This window comes from Dendropsophus ebraccatus, chromosome 12, assembly GCF_027789765.1.
Source record: "Dendropsophus ebraccatus isolate aDenEbr1 chromosome 12, aDenEbr1.pat, whole genome shotgun sequence".
Taxonomy (NCBI): Eukaryota; Metazoa; Chordata; class Amphibia; order Anura; family Hylidae; genus Dendropsophus; species Dendropsophus ebraccatus.
In genome coordinates, this window is record NC_091465.1 from 51,425,569 (window position 1) to 51,445,126 (window position 19,558).

General features: G+C 43.6%; 1 protein-coding gene across 3 annotated transcripts in view; it reads right to left on the reverse strand.

Moving 5' to 3' along the window:
* BRSK1 (BR serine/threonine kinase 1) overlaps positions 1-19,558 on the reverse strand; it is a 227,696-nt gene that overhangs the window by 23,311 nt on the left and 184,827 nt on the right. For all 3 annotated transcript variants that reach the window (XM_069947613.1, XM_069947612.1, XM_069947611.1), the window contains exons 8-9: positions 19,299-19,445; positions 17,162-17,193 (exon numbers count right to left, since the gene is read on the reverse strand). In XM_069947613.1, coding sequence (XP_069803714.1) covers positions 17,162-17,193; positions 19,299-19,445 — 179 coding nt within the window. The remainder of the gene's footprint in view (positions 1-17,161; positions 17,194-19,298; positions 19,446-19,558) is intronic.

Below are 19,558 nucleotides of genomic sequence, written 5' to 3' on the forward strand. Positions count from 1 at the left end.
CACCATGATGTATCAGATATGTCATGGGACGCTAAGGGGTTAAAATGTCTCACTTAAAAAATTAGTTTGATATGTCATAGAGTTTTGATCAGTCATAGTAACCCCCTGCTCTCTGTGCACACGATTGAGGGGGTCCCATTAAAGTACTGAAAACAGGATTGGTTCTGTTTAGTGCAGAGCAGGAAAACCCTTATTAACCTCTTCATGTCAGCAGTACATATATATACGTTCCTGCTGCAGATGTCCCATGCAGCAGGACCATATATATACATTTCTGACTGTAAGGGGCTTTAGATGTGTGTGTGGGACCACTGCAGTGAGAGCGGCCCTGCACACATCAGTATCTCGGAGACGAGGATAATGACAGGCAGCTGCGGGACAGTATCTGCCTGTCATTAACCTCCTAAACGTTGTGATCTATCGCAATCGCGACATTTAAGGAAGTCAGTGACAGGTTAAGCACCTGTCACTGACTGATTGGGACCCCCACAGCCATTGGTTCCTGATCACTTGTACTGACAGGCAGGGCTAAGACACTTACTATCCCTCTATCCTGTCGAATCAGTGTTCTGTAGATAGCATAGCATAGATCAGTATATGCAATATAATGATTGCATTTTTAACTTAGAAATAAAAGTGTTAAAAAAGTGTAACTAAAAAAAGTTTTTAAAAGTATTTTAAAAAACCTTATAACCCCCCCCCCCCCCCCCAATAAAAGTTAAAAAAAACCTCCTAGCTAGAGATGAGCGAACCGGGTTCGGGTTCGAGTCCATCTGAACCCGAACGATCGGCATTTGATTAGCTGGGGCTGCTGAAGTTGGATAAAGCTCTAACGTTGTCTGGAAAACATGGATACAGCCAATGACTATATCCATGATTTCCACATAGCCTTAGGGCTTTATCCAACTTCAGCAGCCACCGCTAGGAGTCCATCCGGGTTCGGATGGACTCGAGCATGCTCGAGGTTCGCTCATCTCTACTCCTAGCCAATTATAAAAATAAAAATATGCTGATTATTTTTTTAAAATACATCAGAAAATTTTTTATATAAAAAACGATCAAAATTTTTCTTTTACACCAATATAATACTAATAAAAACTAGAGATTATGGTGCAAAAAAAGACATCCCAACCAGCCTTGTAGGTGGAAAAATAAAAGCGCTATGGTTCTTAGAAGGCAGGGAGGAACATAGCATTAATTTGACCCAGGCACCAATTACCTCGGTCATTAAAGGGTTAAACTAATGTAATTGATACAATGATAAGTAAAAAAAAAAGTGAATCCTTTATTGATCCATATGTATGAGGTTTTAATTTTAACTCTACTCCTCACGAACATAGATGACAATATGGATTTCACTGCATTGAGCACTTTAACCAGCAGCTGGCAGTGTTATCTTTGGCTGGTCTCCCTGAGATCTGTTTCCCGTATTGCTCTACTAGGCATTGCTCCCACCTAGCCAGAATCCTGCTCCACACTGATGAGGGTCAACACCCTGAAACAGCTGTCTGTGGATGGATACCTGGCCTTGTTTTTTTCCTTGTCATTACATTGACTGATAGGGCCACTTAATATGGTGGTTTTGGTGGTTTTCCTACAGGAGCCACCCCTTGGCTGGGTCCTTCCCGCCGGAATATCTGGCTAGTCTTGTGTTTCGAGACTCTTAGATGAGGCTCTACAGGCTCTTTTTTTCGCATATTCATGTTCCCCAGAGGCAATGCACCTAGGATTTCACTGCATTGAGCGCTTTAACCAGCAGCTGGCAGTGTTATCCTTGGCTAGTTTCCCTGAGATCAGTGATCTGTTTCTCTTATAGATGACAATAGACAGGACCTGTCCCATTGAGATGAATGTAAAGAATTACTGAGCATACTCTGTGACCTGAGGTCAGTCCACAGGGAGCTGCTATTGTCTTATACTGGTGCTATCAATCTACTGAAGCACATACATGTCCCACAGACTTATCAAAATTGGAGGGCTCAAATGAATTTTTCTATTGTGTATGGGGTATAACCAACTGGTATACCATCACTGTTGTATCCCAGTTTTATTGCATTAAACATATAAAAATCTATTCTATTACTGCAACTTGATTTAAGTATGTTACATTCATCAAGAATAAATTTTAAAATGTTCCCCAATATTTAGTTTGTCCCCAATTTTGGAAGCTAGCCTTGTGATAAACTAGTGGACGGAGGATAGGCACATGCCTTGATGACCAAACGTTGTCTATAATTTATTGGTCTTTAGAGGTTAATAAAGTACATAAATGGTATATAAAACTTAAATAGGTAAAAGAATTTCAGACGTCATGGTAAAATGGAAGCATGGGGCGGTTCACGTCCATCCATCACGTTCCTATTGTATATAATGTATTGGGATGCAGGCAGCAGAAGCACGTAATTATTGCGAAATAATGTAGTTTCTGTTCATTGTGAAGGACGTTTTCAACACGGCCATTGTTCTCCATCAGCTGAAAGGTTTGAAAGGGTAAAAGGTATGACCATGCATGACTCAAAGCAATATCCTTCAGTTCTGATTGCCAGGTTTTTCCAGCAATTCTTTTTAGACTTTATGCATGTGAAAAACTAAATCCTAATAACTGCAATCTTCTGACAACATAGGAAATTACCTGCAATCTCCAATAACTCATTCAAAGCCAATAATATTCAAAGCTGGTTGCCCAATGAGAGAAGCTTTGTCATGTTAGATCTGAGGGTCAGTGATTATTGACCAGTAATTACACAGCTTGATCAGGTTTGTAACACTGCTCAATGCCGGAATCGTTCAGTCCCCTAATTATTACACATGTGTGTTATTGTAGCAATAAGTCGCTGAGAAGCACACAAGGTCTTTATTGGAAAATAATAAAACATAATGGTTGAATTAAACCACTTACACCACCTTCTTAGTCGAGTCAGTCCTTAAATCAGAGCACAAAACTGTAACTCAGTATAGGCGTGTGATGGTCTCTTCATTTCAACATGTATGTAATATTGTCCCTGATTTTTATTTTATAGTAACATAATAATTGGAGTTGCGCGGACCAACGGACTTTCGGTCCGACGGCATCTGCGCTTAATCGTGATGCCTGTGATCCCGGGTGCATAGTTGCGCTCCCGGGTATATGCGGCCAGGGTATTCCAGGGAATTCAAGATCGATTCCCTGGAATATCCTAACCGCATATTCCCGGGATCGCAACTATGCACCTGGGATAATAGGCATCGCGATCGACCAAAAGTCTGAACAGTTCGCTCATCTCTATTAATAATACTGATAATAATTTAGCTACTTAGTCACTCCTGTTAAAAAGTAGGAAATTGTCACGTTCAAAGCGGTTGTGTTAAAGGGTTGTCCAGCTAAGAAAAACAATCTCTTAAACCCTATCAAGGAAATCTTCAGAGGGGGGTCCTCTCAGATTCCTCAAATCCAGGCCAGAGTATGGAGCAAGGGAGGACCTGTCCTGTGATGCATTACACAGACAGCCCATTCTTAGGGTACTATTACACGGAACGATAATCGGCCGAATCGGCCTAATTCGGCCAATTATCGCTCCATGTAATAAATGCAACAATCAGCCGATGACAACGATTATCGGCTGATCGTTGATATAGGTTCTGACCTATTTTCGTCGGGCGCCGACCGCGCACTGCTACGTGTAATAGCGGTGCGCGGCCGGCAACTGAAGATATACATTACCTATCCACGTTCCAGGGCTGCTCCTGTGGTCTTCTCCCCGAGTCCCGCTCGCTCTGGCTTCAGAGCGGCCTGTCAGCTTGGTCAATCACAGGCCGCCGCGGCCCCGGCCTTTGATTGGCTGAGCGGCCTGTCAGCTGACAGGCCACTCTGAAGCTAGAATGCGCGGGACCTGTGGAGAAGTGGACTGCAGGAGCAGCCCTGGAGCGTGGATAGGTAAAGTATATAGTTTAAACAAGGGCTGCAGGGACATCGGTAACGCTGTTCTTGCAGCCCTTGTTAAACGTTTATCGGGCCGTGTAATAGGCCCAGTAAACGAGCGACAATCTAGCAGATTGCTGCTCGTTTACAGGTATCATCGGGCCCCCATCGGACCGTGCAATACCACCGTTAGCTTCCCATGTGGTGGCGATGCAGAGAAATGAAATACTTAGGCCTCATTCTCACGTTCTTTGCACGGTCCGTATATATGGATGATGTACTACAGATCGATTTTGGAACTCCCGGGATCATCATCATTCATAATCAGCCAAACTGTTTAAATATTTGCGCTACTGTACTGACACAACATGTTGGAGCTCACGGCATCATAATAAATGATGATAACAGGAGTTCCGAAGTCTGTATATATGGAGCATCCATGGAACATCAGAATGTAGCCTAAGGGTATATTCACACTAATGGATGAGTAAAATTCCCTTAGGAATTTAAATTTAAAAATCCTTGTCAAAAATCCTTTTTAATCCCACACTATTTTTTTGGCAAAAAAATCTTTGTTAATTCCTTATCAAAGCAGTTTTGGAATAGTCTTTCAAACCACTCAATATGATTCTGCACAGAATCCACATCTAGAACCAATGTAAACTCTTGATACAGAAATTTGGAAATATGCTTCCTCTCTCCTCCCACCATTCTCTGGCCGGCCTTTACAGCAAAAGTTACCATATCCTGCCATATACACAGATACACATACATCTTTATTGGGGCATTTAGGGAGAATGAGATATGACTGCACCATGTTGTCTTGTGATAAACAAAGCTACAGAAAGAGCAGACAGAGAGTAAATGCAGCAGGTGCAGTAGCCTTACTGACTATGAAGTGGTCTGCAGTGAGATGAGATGTTCTCTATCAGCTTTGTGTAGGCAGGGCAGAAGTACTGTGATAAATGGCTGGGAGAAAGCAGAGCATTCTGGGGATTGTAGTACTGAGCAACTGCTTAACAAGGAAGTACAGCCCTGCCTCCATTGTAGCAGGAGCTGCTCTATGCTGTACATTTCCTGTACAGCACTTTGATGTGGGAACTGACTGAGTATAGCAGGAGAAGCTCTCTACTACAGTTGTGAGTGGGTTGTGCAGCTTCTCTCTTCCTTTGACACCCAGCTGGTGACTTAAGTCTTTCCTGATTTTTACAGTTTTGTAGATCATCTTTGGACCCATTCTATTTTATTAATATGTTTTGTAGTTGAGGTCTTCCGAACTGGACACGGTATGTGGCCTCACCAGAGCTCTATACAAAAGGATCACAATCTCCCTCTTCCTACTGGTTATACCTCTAGCTATTAGAGATGAGCGAATTGGCTGAAGTTCGGGTTCGTCTGAACCTGAACTATCGGCTTCTGATTCACGCTGTCTGCAGCCTCCGTGAACAGGGTGGATACAGCCTTACGGACCGCCTGGAAAACTGGGATACAGACATTGGCATAGGCTGTATCCCAGTTTTCCAGGCGGTCCTTAGGCTGTATCCACCCTGTTCACGGAGGCTGCAGGCAGCAGGAATCAGAAGCCGATAGTTCAGGTTCAGACGAACCCGAACTTCCGCAAATTCGCTCATCTCTACTAGCTGTATAGTTCAGCTTACCATTATCTTTCCCTACGGTCTGGTTGCACTGGTGACTCATTTCAAGGTTGTCAGAAATCACTAACCCTAAATCCTTCTCTTTTGAAGTCTTTGCCAACACATTTTTGACACATCTGTCCATGGCTAAAAATTACAAAAAAAAAATTAATTAGGAGTGAAAAAAAAGCTCCAATAGAAACTGTTATACTAAAGTCATCCAAAGATGGAAAATCCATTTAGAAGGTATGAAAATTTAGACAGTGGAGGGGATTGATTTTACTGAAAATCCTTGCTTGTGGCTGAATATGGAGTAATATAGTAATGCTTTCATGTCACCATGGCTGACAGATCCCTGTGTGATACAGAGCTGGACTCTAGCACAAATAATATCACTTTGAGAGGAGAGATCAGGGAATATGGATATTGATTTTAGTGGTATTAAGTCCAGTCTTAAAGTAGCAACTAATGAATTATGCACATACATGAATTGTACTGCTGTGGGATAAGCATGATGTCAAGGCTGGTTGATGTATGGGGTGAGGATCTTAAGTTTTTTTATGTCTACTATAGCCGAGTCATTAGCCCTCTAGTCTGTATCATAATAAAGAGGAAATCATGTTAGTGGTCTGTTTCAAGGCAGATGATGGGCTGATGTGAGTCTGTCAGTAGTAAGGAGTCATTTAAGGGTTACATCTGCAGACAGGCACATCATTACATTGTTGATTTCTTTATTAATGGGGCTTAATGCAATAGAAATATATTAAGACTGAAACAGCGGATTCTAAGGGTATGCCTGTAGTGTGTAGTGTTCGGCCTATTTGCGTTAGTCCAGGGCTTACCAACAATGACTGCAGATGATCCTATTAACTGCAATAACTCTATATGAATGTTTTTCCATAGACAAAGCTTAAATGATATCACTGTGAGGCAAAATTAAATACAAATTACTGATATGCAGAATAGTAAAATATGGCTGTAAACTGGATGAAGCCAGGATAGGGGTCGGCAGAAGTTTGATGTAGGAAACAGTTCAACACCACACATGAGCAGTAGCATGTTAGTTTTACATTTCTTCTTCCTTTTATTTGTTGTATTTTTTGTTTTATAAGTCACACTTTTTGGCAAGAAAATATCTTGCTAAAAAGTGCCTGCGTCTGACTGCTGGGTGAACTGTCTCCCCCCTCCTCCTGCCAGAGAGGAATCTGATGTTATGTGTATTACATTCAGATTCTTAAATGTAAAGTCCTATAGCAACTTACAACAGGAACTGAAGGACCCGCAGGACCTTCAGTGATGTCACAGTCACATGACTGTAAATAGGGCTCAATAAAGATACAGTATTGTAAGTAGGGACAATAAATCTGTATTAAATTTCTGTCTGTCTGTCTGTAGCAGAGGCGTGTGTATATATTGGTATAGTATGACTGTTTGTCTGTGGGTATGTTAATGAATGACAGCTTTGTGTGTGTATGATGCAGCAGAGCTAAATGTGTATGATGTAGCTGAGTGTGTACGATGCAGCAGAACTGGGTGTGTATTGTGCATGCAGTAGAGCTGTGTATGTGTGGGTATACTGTACATTCATTAACCCTCTCAATGCAATAGATTATTTGTATTCCCTGTTTTAGTTCAGAGGTGCGTCAAATAAGGCATAAAATACAGTAGTTTTTTTTTATAGTTTTTTTTATGCAATCTAAGACTATGGACAGTATGGCCCAGTTCACACTGAGCAAAACCAACAGAATATTGCGCTCTCCGCCGCGTAATCCCGCCGCGCTCAGTGTCCTGCAGTGAGTGAATGAGAGGGCGTGCAAGCATCCGCTTCCTCCCCTCTCCACTCAAAGAAGTGACATTTCTTTGAGCGGAGAGTGTCGGGAGCAGACGCGCACGCGCCCTCTCATTCACTCACTGCAGGACACTGAGCACAGCGGGATTCCGCTGTTTTTGCTCAGTTTGAACGGGCCTATAGCAGTAATATTCCTTTGAAATCACTTTTTTTGTTCCAAAACCTTTACATGTCAATATAACATGTCAACATTTATCCAAAGTAAAACTAACTGTTAAGAAAATTATACTGTAAGGATGTGTTTACACGTACAGGATCTGCAGCAGATTTGATGGCACAAATTTAGAGCTGCAAATTTGCTTTCAATCTGCAACTTCAAATCAACGTCATCAAATCTGCTGCAGATCCAGTACGTTTGAATGCATCCTAAGGCTATGTTCCCACTTTGTAATACATTGGCCGTTCCATGACCCGGCCAGGTCACGGAACGGCCGGTGTCTGAGAAGATCATCCCGGCCGGTACTTCAGTATCGTCCGGATGATCTTTGCCTGCATCCCAATTATCCGCTGCTCACAATGGAGCGTGAGAACTGCCAGGCTTTTCTGCGGCTGCTATTCAATGAATAGCGGCTGCAGAAAACTGAAATATCAGTTTCTTGCGGCACCGCTAGGGATCCTGGCCAGAGTGTATACACTCCGTCCGGGATTCCCTTAGCTGCAGCACTACATGAGCTATGTAGCAATCACGGCCGTTGTTGCAAATATGCAACAATGGCTGGGATTATTACATAGCTTACGTAGTGCCTAAAGGTGGACATAACCTTCAATGAGATGAACAATATAAAATCCAGCTCACCAAATGCCTTGTGAATGTGATACACAGGTTTCTATAAATGTGGCCAGAACAGATGGCCATGCTGTAAGTTTCTCTGTTCCCAAACATTTGCAGGCATACACTAATAACACCAAATGTCAAACAGTATATGAAGTGCAATACATCCTCTGTAGCGTATGTGACCACTTGTACAAGGTGCAACACTGTACTAGTACTGTATGTGTGGTGTACGTCATGTAGTCTAAAGGTCAGAATCAAGAGGCACTATCATAGTAAATTGCTTAACCTTAAAACATATTGGATTTTTCTCGTTAAAACCCGTTATGTCCCTTATGGCCCCCCAGAAGACAGGATTTCATTTTGCATTATTGACCTACTGCATTGGATTCATGTAGAGCTGCTCCTGAGCTGTCCATGCACCCCTACTGAAATCTAAATATATACCTGTGCCCTCTTTATGCCATGCTCCCATAACTGATGTGCCAGGCTCAGACCAGGGAGAAGTCACAAATTGTTGCCCAAGCAGCGTGGTTGCACAAAAACTTAGTAGTACACTGACCTACACCTGGTGCAGCAATGATTTGCAGCGGTTCCCCTTAAAGTATTTATATATGATTGTAACATTTTTTATTTTTATGACATTACTAATTTATCCCAGAATTTCCATTTTGTGTCATCTGTACAAAGAGGATAGAAGAGCAGCGCTGAATGGTGGGGCAGATGGATACTCTCACAGACACAAAAAACTCAACGGAAACAACCACACTTCAAAATTGGCAAATTCCAAGGCTCTGAAGATTCCCTTTTCAAATAACAGGAAGTTGCATAGTTGTATTGTAGTTGAAATGTGTTGTATTATTGGAATTTGCCAAATAACTGGATGTTTTCAAATACAAATCCTTCTGGTAAGCTCTTTTAGTCTGTGAAAACATCCATCTGCACCGACATTCAGTGCTGTTCTGCTATCCTCTAACTCAACCATGTTCTTTGGTAGTGAGGTATGCTCTTGAGGGGGTTGTGTCATGAAGCAATGAAGGTAAAATCTGATGTGTACATATATGTAAAGGAGAACAAGTGTGCCATTTTTAGTAGAGTAACTTACATCTCTGTACCATTTTTATTCCGCATGGATCTATTCACTTCCTGGTTTCCTCTTTGAACTATGACCCTGCTGTTGCCATGCAACAGTGAAGATAATTTACCACAACCCCCCTTGCTTGCATGTAAAGTGAAAACCAACTGCTAGTGCTAATGGGACAGATTAGGGGATTGTGATTGAACTGAGCATGAGTGACCCAACCTAGTGGATGCCTGGTGGGCCTTACCCATTGGCCCGGCCCAAACAAAGCAGCACAGGGATTAGGCCCTGTTCAATTCTTGAGCCTTCCCATTCAAACAGATTGAAGGCAGGATTTGGGAGGGGTTCGGCACAGAATCTCGCCATCAATTCCGTAGTGTGAGCGGGGTCTTAGTGCTTGCACATTCTTTTTACATAATGTGTCAGTATAGAACTACTTTACTTTGGGACACAACCCCTTTAAGTGCTTTATACTATGGCTACAATGGTGGTAATGCTATAGCTAAAAGCATCATTTGTTTTTTATCAGCAAAACTTTATTAAAACAATGTCATAGTCTGTTTTAGGAAAAAGCTTTACGCACCATCCCTAGTGAGAAACGCCAACATGAACACAAGTAATATGAACATAATAATAAGATAATGATTCTGAAATAAGGCAATCCTCTTATTGTGTTCTCTGGGGATCCAGTATTATTTTGTGGTAATTAAATTATCATTTATTTATCCAGTTTACGCTAAGTCCCATTTTCATCAGCATGGCTTACAGATCATTTACATTTTACTTTTTTTTTTTTTAACAATTCTTAGTTGACCTACAAGCTTCTGTATTCCTTATTTTTGTGCTCTGCAGCTAATTTAACAATATTGACAGGTATAATGATCCATTGACATAAACACGGTATAGGGCTCATGCATCCTCATGGCTCCATAGAACCCCTAAATTGCAAAGAGCCTATTGTATGGGAGCCTATTGTACCTCTGTATGCCCTCTGAGCCCATTTCCATATTCTTAACAAGGGTATCCTGCACACAGCTCTGCATGAGGAAGCCACTGGTATATAGCTTACACCAACACTCACGGCGGCTGGACCACAATCATTGCTCTGCCAGTCCACCATCTTGTCCAGGCTTCCTTCTTCTTCCCCCTCTGGCCTATAGGGGCCACACGCATGCTCTGAATGTAAACCTAAAAGACTCACGTCAACTGGAAATATGATAATGCAGCCAGTCATATGTATGCACTTGAAAGGTTATCATGTGGTTTTAGCTCGAACTAAGCATGTACTGGCTGAGCTTTTCAGTGTGATTGTCACGCAGTGATGTGGTCAACAATAATGTCAGATATGTTTCATACTGCTCACAGAATGGACCATTATTATAGAAGGCTCTTTTGCAGATTATTTTTGCAATACTTTTTTTTTATTGTGAAGAAATATGAGGGCCAAGTGGTGGAAAGAAGGCTATTAAATATGATCTTGATAAACTTCAATGTGGTCATATCTTTTAGTTGTAAAGAGGTCAGTGATATGGTGCCATGGTTAGGGCTTTGGACAACAGTTTGGGATAGTACATATAAATGCAGTATAGGTAAAATGAAAAGGAATATGAGAGAAGACATGGACTCTTAAAGGGAACCAATCACTGCAAAAATCCACCTAAAGATAAGGAAACGTGCTGGCACATCACCCAGCACGTTTCCCAAACATCCCCCTGTACCCTCCGTGCTTCCCTCCATAAGTCACTAATCTTACTTAGAAAAACTCCTGCGCTGTATGTAAATTTCCGCCAAGTAGTCACGGTGGGGGGAATTAGTCACGGTGGGCAGAATCAGTCACCGGTCCTAGGCGTCTGGAATCGCTGTAATTACGTCCAGAGGGGCGTGATTGAAAGGTCTGCGTTTCATCCACGTGACACGGTGCTTGCGTTCCACGTGAGCGGAGCGCCAACGTCATCCGCACGCAGCGCCAACATCTTCTGGAGTCCGCGCATGCACAGTACGGCGGAAGACGAACGCAAGCGCCGCATCACGAGTATTGATCGCAGACCTTTCAATCACACCCCTCTGGCCATGATTACAGCGATTCCAGACGCCCAGGACCGGTGACTAATTCCGCCCACCGTGACTAATTTCGCCCACCGTGACTACTTGCCGGAAATTTACATACAGCGTGGGAGTTCTTCTAAGTAAGATTACTGACTGATGGAGGGGGGCACGGAGGGTACAGGGGGATGTTTGGAAAACGTGCTGGGTGATGTGCCAGCACGTTTCCTTATCTTTAGGTGAATTTTTGCCGTGATTGGTTCTCTTTAATAACTATTGGTTTCAATGTAGCAATGCAGGAGGAGCGATTATTAGGGTCTTTTCCTAATACAGTATTAGAAGCATTAACTTAGAGCTAGAATGTACCATCATTGATCAATGAAGGTTCTCCTGCCAAAATTTGTACCAACCTTTAAAGAGAATGTGTCATAAAAAGAAAAAAAAAATTGGTGACTTTTTTTTCTAATTTTCAATTTCTATCTATACTGTAAAATACAGTAATCCTGAAATCTTTCAGTGTTCATTCTCACCACTGGAGCAAAAACTAAGCAGAGACTTCCTGTTCTGTCTGTGATGATGGCAGCCCCCATAATAATGTACAAAGAGTAAAATAAAAAAAACCCATTACAGTTACAAAACAGAAACAGATTAGAATAAAAGAACAACGTTTAGTATCTGACTCTAATCAGTAAAAGAAAATCTAGGATACATTCTCTTCAAAATGCCCTTGTCACTTTTGACATGTCCTAGAGACAAGTTTATCTTACTGCAAAAGAGAAGCTCCATTGTAAAGGAGCCTGTAACCACTTGTCATAGAAAAAAGATGAATTCTCTGACTTGCACATAGTAAGCCTTAAACCTCTGCAGTGCCAGCCCCGTTTCCTAAATGGCACTAAAAGGGTTAACATGGATAAGGTTAGACAGCTGTGTGCTTGGCCACGATTTATCATGGTCTCTTGAGCTTCCATTGTGCCAAGTCCCTAAAACTGCCAGACAGCCGATGGGACTTTGTACATATGGACCTAATTAAGCATCCACATTGTGAATTACTATTATTTCAATCATTTTATAATTGGTGTAATTCACTTTAACCAATGTGATTTCTTATAATAAGTGAAGTATTTAGAAAGCTTAGGAAATAGCTTTGTGTCTTTTCATTCTTCACGAGGGGATTATGGTTTTATAGATGTGATCAGATTAAAATCTATTATTGTTTATAGGCATTTTTGGCACCATGAGGCTGCAAGTGTTGCCCTATTCTTCTAGTTAAAAATATAGAACATGTTAAGGCTATGTTCCCACTTTGGCAACATATCGGGCAAAGGTGGCCGTCTTGTTATATAGAAGGGCGCTAATAAATATCATGATCAGTATTAGCAGCTGTCTATAAACAAGATGGTTTTCCTTGCCGATATGTTTCCAAAGTGGGAACATGGTCTAAGCAGGGGTGCAGGGGAATCCCATTGGTGGGCCCCTGAGCAGGAGGTCTGCATCCCTTTTTAAGAGCTTCAGGATAACATATAATCCCCCAGTTAGTTTCATGGGACTTCACCTTTCAAGAAACTTAAGTGGACCGCTGTGCCGTTTGCATAGAGCAGGGATGGGGAACCTTCGACCCTCCAGCAGTTGCAAAACTATAACTCCCATCATGTCTGGACAGCCTTCGGCTGTCCAGGCATGATGCGAATTGTAGTTTTGCAACAGCTGAAAGGCAGAAGGTTCCCCATCCTTGGCATAGAGTGTCTGACCAGTTACTAACAGTGAGCGAGCATTGCCGTTTACATACATAGCACTGTGCAAAGTCACTATAGAAATGTGAAAGGTTTGGCGCTGGATATATCTGGTGTATGTAGGGTGGGCCTCTAGAATAAAATATTCCCTGGTGGGCCCAAAGTACCCCAGTCCGACACTGGGCCTAAGGGTTCATCATTAATACAATCCCTGGCAAAATTTATGGAATTATCACACTTAAAGGATGGTCACCCCATTTTTTGTTTGATGTAAATGCAGTAATATTAATAATAATAAATATATTTATTTGTATAGCGCCAACAGATTCCGCAGCACTTAAAAAATCTAAGCTATGACAAAATACAATGTATGAAAGCTGCGCAGCGATGGCACTGTTTTATATGTTAGGAGAGGGAAAAAATATGGAATCATCAGCAAAAAAATAAAAATAAAATAAAAACCCTGCTAGCCCTTTGTTGCTCCTACTTGAGTTGTTATGATGACCTGAATTCTTTGAGGCTGGCTCACCATAAACCATATTCTATATCAAGCTGGTTCCAAATTTTTTTATTCTTATCATAAATTTTCAATTAGATCTGGACTGTTTGATGGCCATATCATTGAGCTGTTATGTCTTTTCTGACAAAATGTTTTAACACATTTCATTCTTTGGCAAGATATATTATCATCCTGAAAAACAGTCTCCACCAAACTTATATTCTATTGTTGGAATGAGAAAGGGGCCCAAAATGTCTATGTCCTCCTGTGTAGTAAAGGTAGCAATTGCCATCTCCCCTGGTCCTTTACCTGAAATGTCAACATAAGTCATAGGGGAAGTTCAGGGGGTCTCACTATGTGTATATATCACTCACTAATAGCGTCTTCTACCCTAAGTTAGAAAGACCCCTGTTATTTACTACTATTGAAAATTAAAGGGGAACTCTGGCAAAAAAACTTTCTTTCAAATCAACTGGTTTCAGAAAGTTACATAGATTTGAAATGTACTTCTATTTAAAAATCGCAAGTCTTCCCATACTTATCAGCTGCTTGATGTCCTGCAGGAAATTGTGTTTTCTTTCCAGTCTGACACTCTGTTCTCTGCTGACATCTCTGTCCGAGACAGGAACTGACCAGAGCAGCAGCAAATCATCATAGAAAACATCTGCTCAGGACAGTTCCTGTTTCAGACCGCTGCCAGTATGTATGCACTTGCCAGGACCTTACCTCGTAGCGGATCTCGCTGCAAAACTCACAGTGGAAATCTCGCTGCAAGTTTTACAGCGAGATCTGCTACGAGGTAAGTCGGTCAGTGTGAATGTACCCTAAGGGTGGGTTCACAGATAACGGATCCAGAGCATTTTTCTCGCTGAGAATTCGCAGCGAGACCCACTGCAGATCCCTTCCCTGTACACCCTATGGGCAGACAAACTCGAAGCAGGATGGACATCCCGCTATGAGTATGTCAGCAGCCCACCCCGTTAACCCCCTGATGCCGGAGTGTATACATCACCTTCTCCCCGCTCCGGCTTGCTTCGGGGGTTCCCGGCACGTCCCGCTCGGCCAATGAGTGCGCTGCCCCGCCACAGCGCACTGATTGGCTGAGCGGGACGTGAAGACACTGGGAGCCCCGAAGCAAGCCGGAACGAATAGCAGGTGAAGTATACGCTCCAGCATCAGGGGGTTAACGGGGTGGGCTGCTGACAAACTCTCAGCGGGATGTCCATCCTGCTTCGAGTTTGTCTGCCCATGTACAGGGCAGGGATCCCCAGCGGATCTCGCTGTGAATTTGCAGCAAGAAATCCGCTGCGGATCTGTTACGTGTGAACCCAGCCTTAGTCTATGTTCCCACTACAGTAACATATCGGGCAAAGGCGGCCTCTAATATTGATTGTGATCTTTATTAGCTGGTGCTCTATATCACAGGTGTTAAACTTCCAGCCCTCCAGCTTTGCAAAACTACAACTCCCATCATGCCTGGACAGGTGAAGCTAAAGGTGTAACGCCTGGAGTAGTGGATCCACTGGACCGTCACTAGCGATGGCACTAACCTCACCAGGGAGCGGAGTCTAAGGGGCCGCTGGTTTTCACCAGAGCCCGCCGCAAGGTGGGATGGACTTGCTGCGGCAGGCGACCCCCAGGTCGCTACCCCTGGCTTGGTTGCTAGTGACGGCAGGCGAGGCGTGGCAGGAGCAGTAGGCAGGAGATAGTGCAGGCAGAGGACTGTAGACGTGCTCGCAGGTGGCGGACAGGACTCAGGAACAATGGGAAGGCAGCGGGCAAGGACTAGGGACAAGGACTGAAGACAGGAACAATTCTTTCATCAGGCGTCAGGTGAGCCCGTTCCACCTGCATAGGAATCTCAGGAGTCGACTGGGACACCAGAACGTCAGGATTCTGGAAGACCGGCGCCAGCTGGTGATGGCGACGGGACAGGCTTAGTCGCCGTTCATGCCAGACCTCCTCCTCTCTCTCAGAAAAACGAGTATCGACCCTGGTGGCCAGTAGGATGAGTTCGTTCAGGGAGGTAGGTAGGTCTCGGGCGGAAAGCACGTCTCTCACCCGACTGGACAGGCCCTTCTTGAAGGTGGCTATTAGAGCGGCCTCATTCCAATCTAATTCTGCCGCCAGGGTGCGGAACTGGATGGCGTAGTCACCAACAGAGGAGCTCCCTTGAGAGAGGTTGAGGAGGGCAGTTTCAGCTGAAGAGGCACGGGCAGGTTCCTCAAAGACGGAGCGAAATTCGACTAGGAAGGTTCGGAGATTGGCAGCAGCAGGGTCATCTCGGTCCCACAGCGGCGTGGCCCAGGCCAGAGCTCTACCCTCCAATAGGCTGATGATGAAAGCCACTTTAGAGCGCTCGGTGGCAAACTGACTGCTTAGAAGTTCAATATGCATAGTGCACTGAGTCAGGAATCCTCTGCACAACTTGGAGTCACCAGAGTATTTGCTTGGGAGAGCCAGTCAAAGTGTAGAAAAAGCAGCAGGAGGTGGTGTGCGCTGGGCTGTAGTATGCTGCTGTAAGGCGGCAGTGAGTTGCTGGATCTGCTGCGACTGTTTCTGGATTTGTTGCGCCTGTAGGGCGACCACTCGGGCTACTTCGCGGATATCAGGCACCTCTCCGGGATCCATGGTTGGGGCCTACTGTAACGCCTGGAGTAGTGGATCCACTGGACCGTCACTAGCGATGGCACTAACCTCACCAGGGAGCGGAGTCTAAGGGGCCGCTGGTTTTCACCAGAGCCCGCCGCAAGGCGGGATGGACTTGCTGCGGAAGGCGACCCCCAGGTCGCTACCCCTGGCTTGGTTGCTAGTGACGGCAGGCGAGGCGTGGCAGGAGCAGTAGGCAGGAGATAGTGCAGGCAGAGGACTGTAGACGTGTTCGCAGGTGGCGGACAGGACTCAGGAACAATGGGAAGGCAGCGGGCAAGGACTAGGGACAAGGACTGAAGACAGGAACAAGGGACAAGGACTAAGGTCAGGAACAACAGGGAGCTGGGCCAAACGCTATGGGAAGCATGTAGAGGCTCCAACACCTGTAGTGGGGCAGGATTGGAATTTATAGGGAGTGATTGTGTGCAACACCAATTAGGGGCGGACTGGCCCTTTAAATCTGAGACAGCCGGCGCGCGCGCGCGCCCTAGGAGGTGGGGACGCGCGCGCCGGCCGGCACAGACGGAGACAGGAGCGGAGGAGAGGTGAGGCGCCCCCAGGGGCCGAACTAGCAGCAGCGCCGGGTCCCTGCACAAGGACCCCGGCGGCTGCATGGGGCAGGAGGAGGTCGCGGCGGCGGCCCGGAACACGGGCCGCCGCCGCGGCCGTGACAAAAGGGAATTGTAGTTTTATAACAGCTGGCCTGCTTCATTTGGCTACACAAGATGAACTTTGTATAATGTAAAGTTACCTACCAGCTGCCTAGAACGTGCAGCACAGCTGAGATACAGTTAGATAACAAATACAGAGCAGTAACATGGGATCAGTACTGTGTATAATGGGCAGCAACCTATGTATAGTGATATATGTGATCTGCAGTGTTTATCCACTAATGTGGTATCATTTTCTTCATAGCTGTTATGAACGGTCTCTGAATATTGCATAGGCATTTACAACTGTGTCTGTCACAAAAGAAATAGCAAAAAAATAGACTGTTACTTACAGATACCACGAATGCTTCTGGATCTGATCTAGCTGCAAGACAAAAAACAGAGGGTTAACCTATTTATTAAACAGATTCAATAAGGCTAAAAGGGACACTATCAGTAGGTTAGAAGCATCTAACCAGCTAATCTGTGCCTATAGCACATGATGCGCTGAGGATGAAGGTAAGCTACTTAACTGTTTTCTTGTACTCTGTAATTTAGTCCATATGCTAAAGAGCCATTTTGCACCGATCCGCCCCAGTCAGCCCGCCCCTTTAAATGAATATTTACCCAGGCGCTCTGTAGTGACATCACTAGTGAATATTAATCAGAAGGGTTCAGCCAGCTGAGGTGGATCAGTGCACTAAGGGTGGTAGTTCTGCCCCCAGTGAACCAAACCACCTTATTAGCATATGGAATAAACTACAAAGTCCGCAAACACGGCCCTGAGAAAAAGGTAAGAACATATCAGCAGGCTGCAGATGTTTCTTACTTTCTAAAACTTTAATTTAATATACATTTTACAAAAAGGGGTCACTGTAGGTAATATAAGCTGGATGGGCTTCACACAGCAGCAAGGGGGCACCTATTGTGTTTATTGTTTCAGTGTGAGCCCCTCAGACTCTTTAATGACCAGACCAGTACTGAACACGGTTGGGCTATTGCAAATAAATGGGGTATTCCTAATAGAACATACAGCTTATGACTTAATCTGCAATAAAAAAAATATATATAATGCTTAGGATGCAGTAACATGAAAATTCTATTTTTTTTAGAAAAACAAAATCAAAAACATTTTTATACTGTCACCCCCTTTTTGCATTATGACTCTACACAGGTACAAAGGGTAAATTTTTCAATTTTCATACCTTACTTTATATCATACATCAGTTAAAAGTGATCTTTTATCACCTGCGGATTTTCCACCTGGGCAGGGCTTCTTAACCATTGTGCCACTAAGCCCCACCCACAGCAGCACTGTAGAAACCCGACCCTCAGTGATGTCATAGCCGTCTAGGCCCCGACCCTCTAACGGCTATTGGAACGGGCTGGCCTAAAGGTCTAGGCCCCATCCCCTCTAGGTCGGCCGAGGGGGACAGGCCTATGCACCGATGACATTAGGGAGGGGCGGGGCCTACAAGCCCTGCCTAGGTAGCACAATCCATAGATGATAACATATCACTTTTTACTTGAACAAGCACCATGACGTATGATATAATATAAGGTATGAAAACTGCTAAATTTACCCTTTACCCTGTATAGAGAAATCATAATGCAAAAAGTTGGTGACAGTGTCACTTTAAGCCTATATTCACATGTTGTACAAACAACAGCCTTTCTGCCGTGACCAGACGTTGTTTAATGTTACATACAACCTAATTGACTGATCATGATGATTCATTTTGGCCGAAGGTAGCGTTAAACAACGGCCATTCACGGCAGAACGGCCATTGTTTGTACAGCGTGTAAACATAGTCTAAAGCATAAGGACACAATGTTTTTGAGGCCGTATTTTTGGACAGCCGTAATTTTGATGTTTTCAAAATTACGTCCGTAAAGGGCATGGTCATTATTTTACAGCCATTTTTCCTTATGGTTTATGCACTGATGCCGATTACCCATTGACTTTAATGGAGCACTTTATATTTCTTAAATTACGGTCTGTTCGTCAAAATTGCATGTGCATTGCATTTTGCCCTCATTTTAGGTCTAGGTTCACACTATTTAAAATGACAGCCATCTTTCATGAGAATAGCCGCAAAATAACAATTTCGCAAATAACATCTGTTACTTTTTATATACATTTTCATATAGTGTGAACCTAGACCTATGATGTAAAAACATACCATAGGCCACAACCACACAACGTCTCTTTTGGCTGTTTGACAGCTGTTTTATTGGACAACCTTCCTTTTGCAGCCAAATAATGACCATAAATTTAAAGTACCGTCCGCTATTTAGAAAGAACAGATGTTATTTGGCCACCAAACAACGGCCCACCAAAAAAGCGCGTGCCCATAGACTACAGATCTCATACTGAGCAAAGATAACAGACACATTTTATAGACTGCTGTATCAATAAAACACCACATACACAGACAGGCACCAAAATGTGACTGCTAACACCATGCATGGAAAGATGGATTTACTCACACTCAGGCGTTTGTCCGGTTCCACCTCAATCATGCCTCTCAGCAGGTTCTGACAGTCTGGTGGAATAAAATGTGGCATGTGAAATACACCACGTTTCACCTTCTCTAGCAGCTGGCGCAAGTTATCATCATCAAAGGGCAATGCTCCCTGCAAAACAAGAATTCATGATAGATACTAATACATTCACATAATATCTACGTAACACTCATAGACAATAATATACTGAATGGCTGTTATATTAAATAAAGAAAGTCATGTTA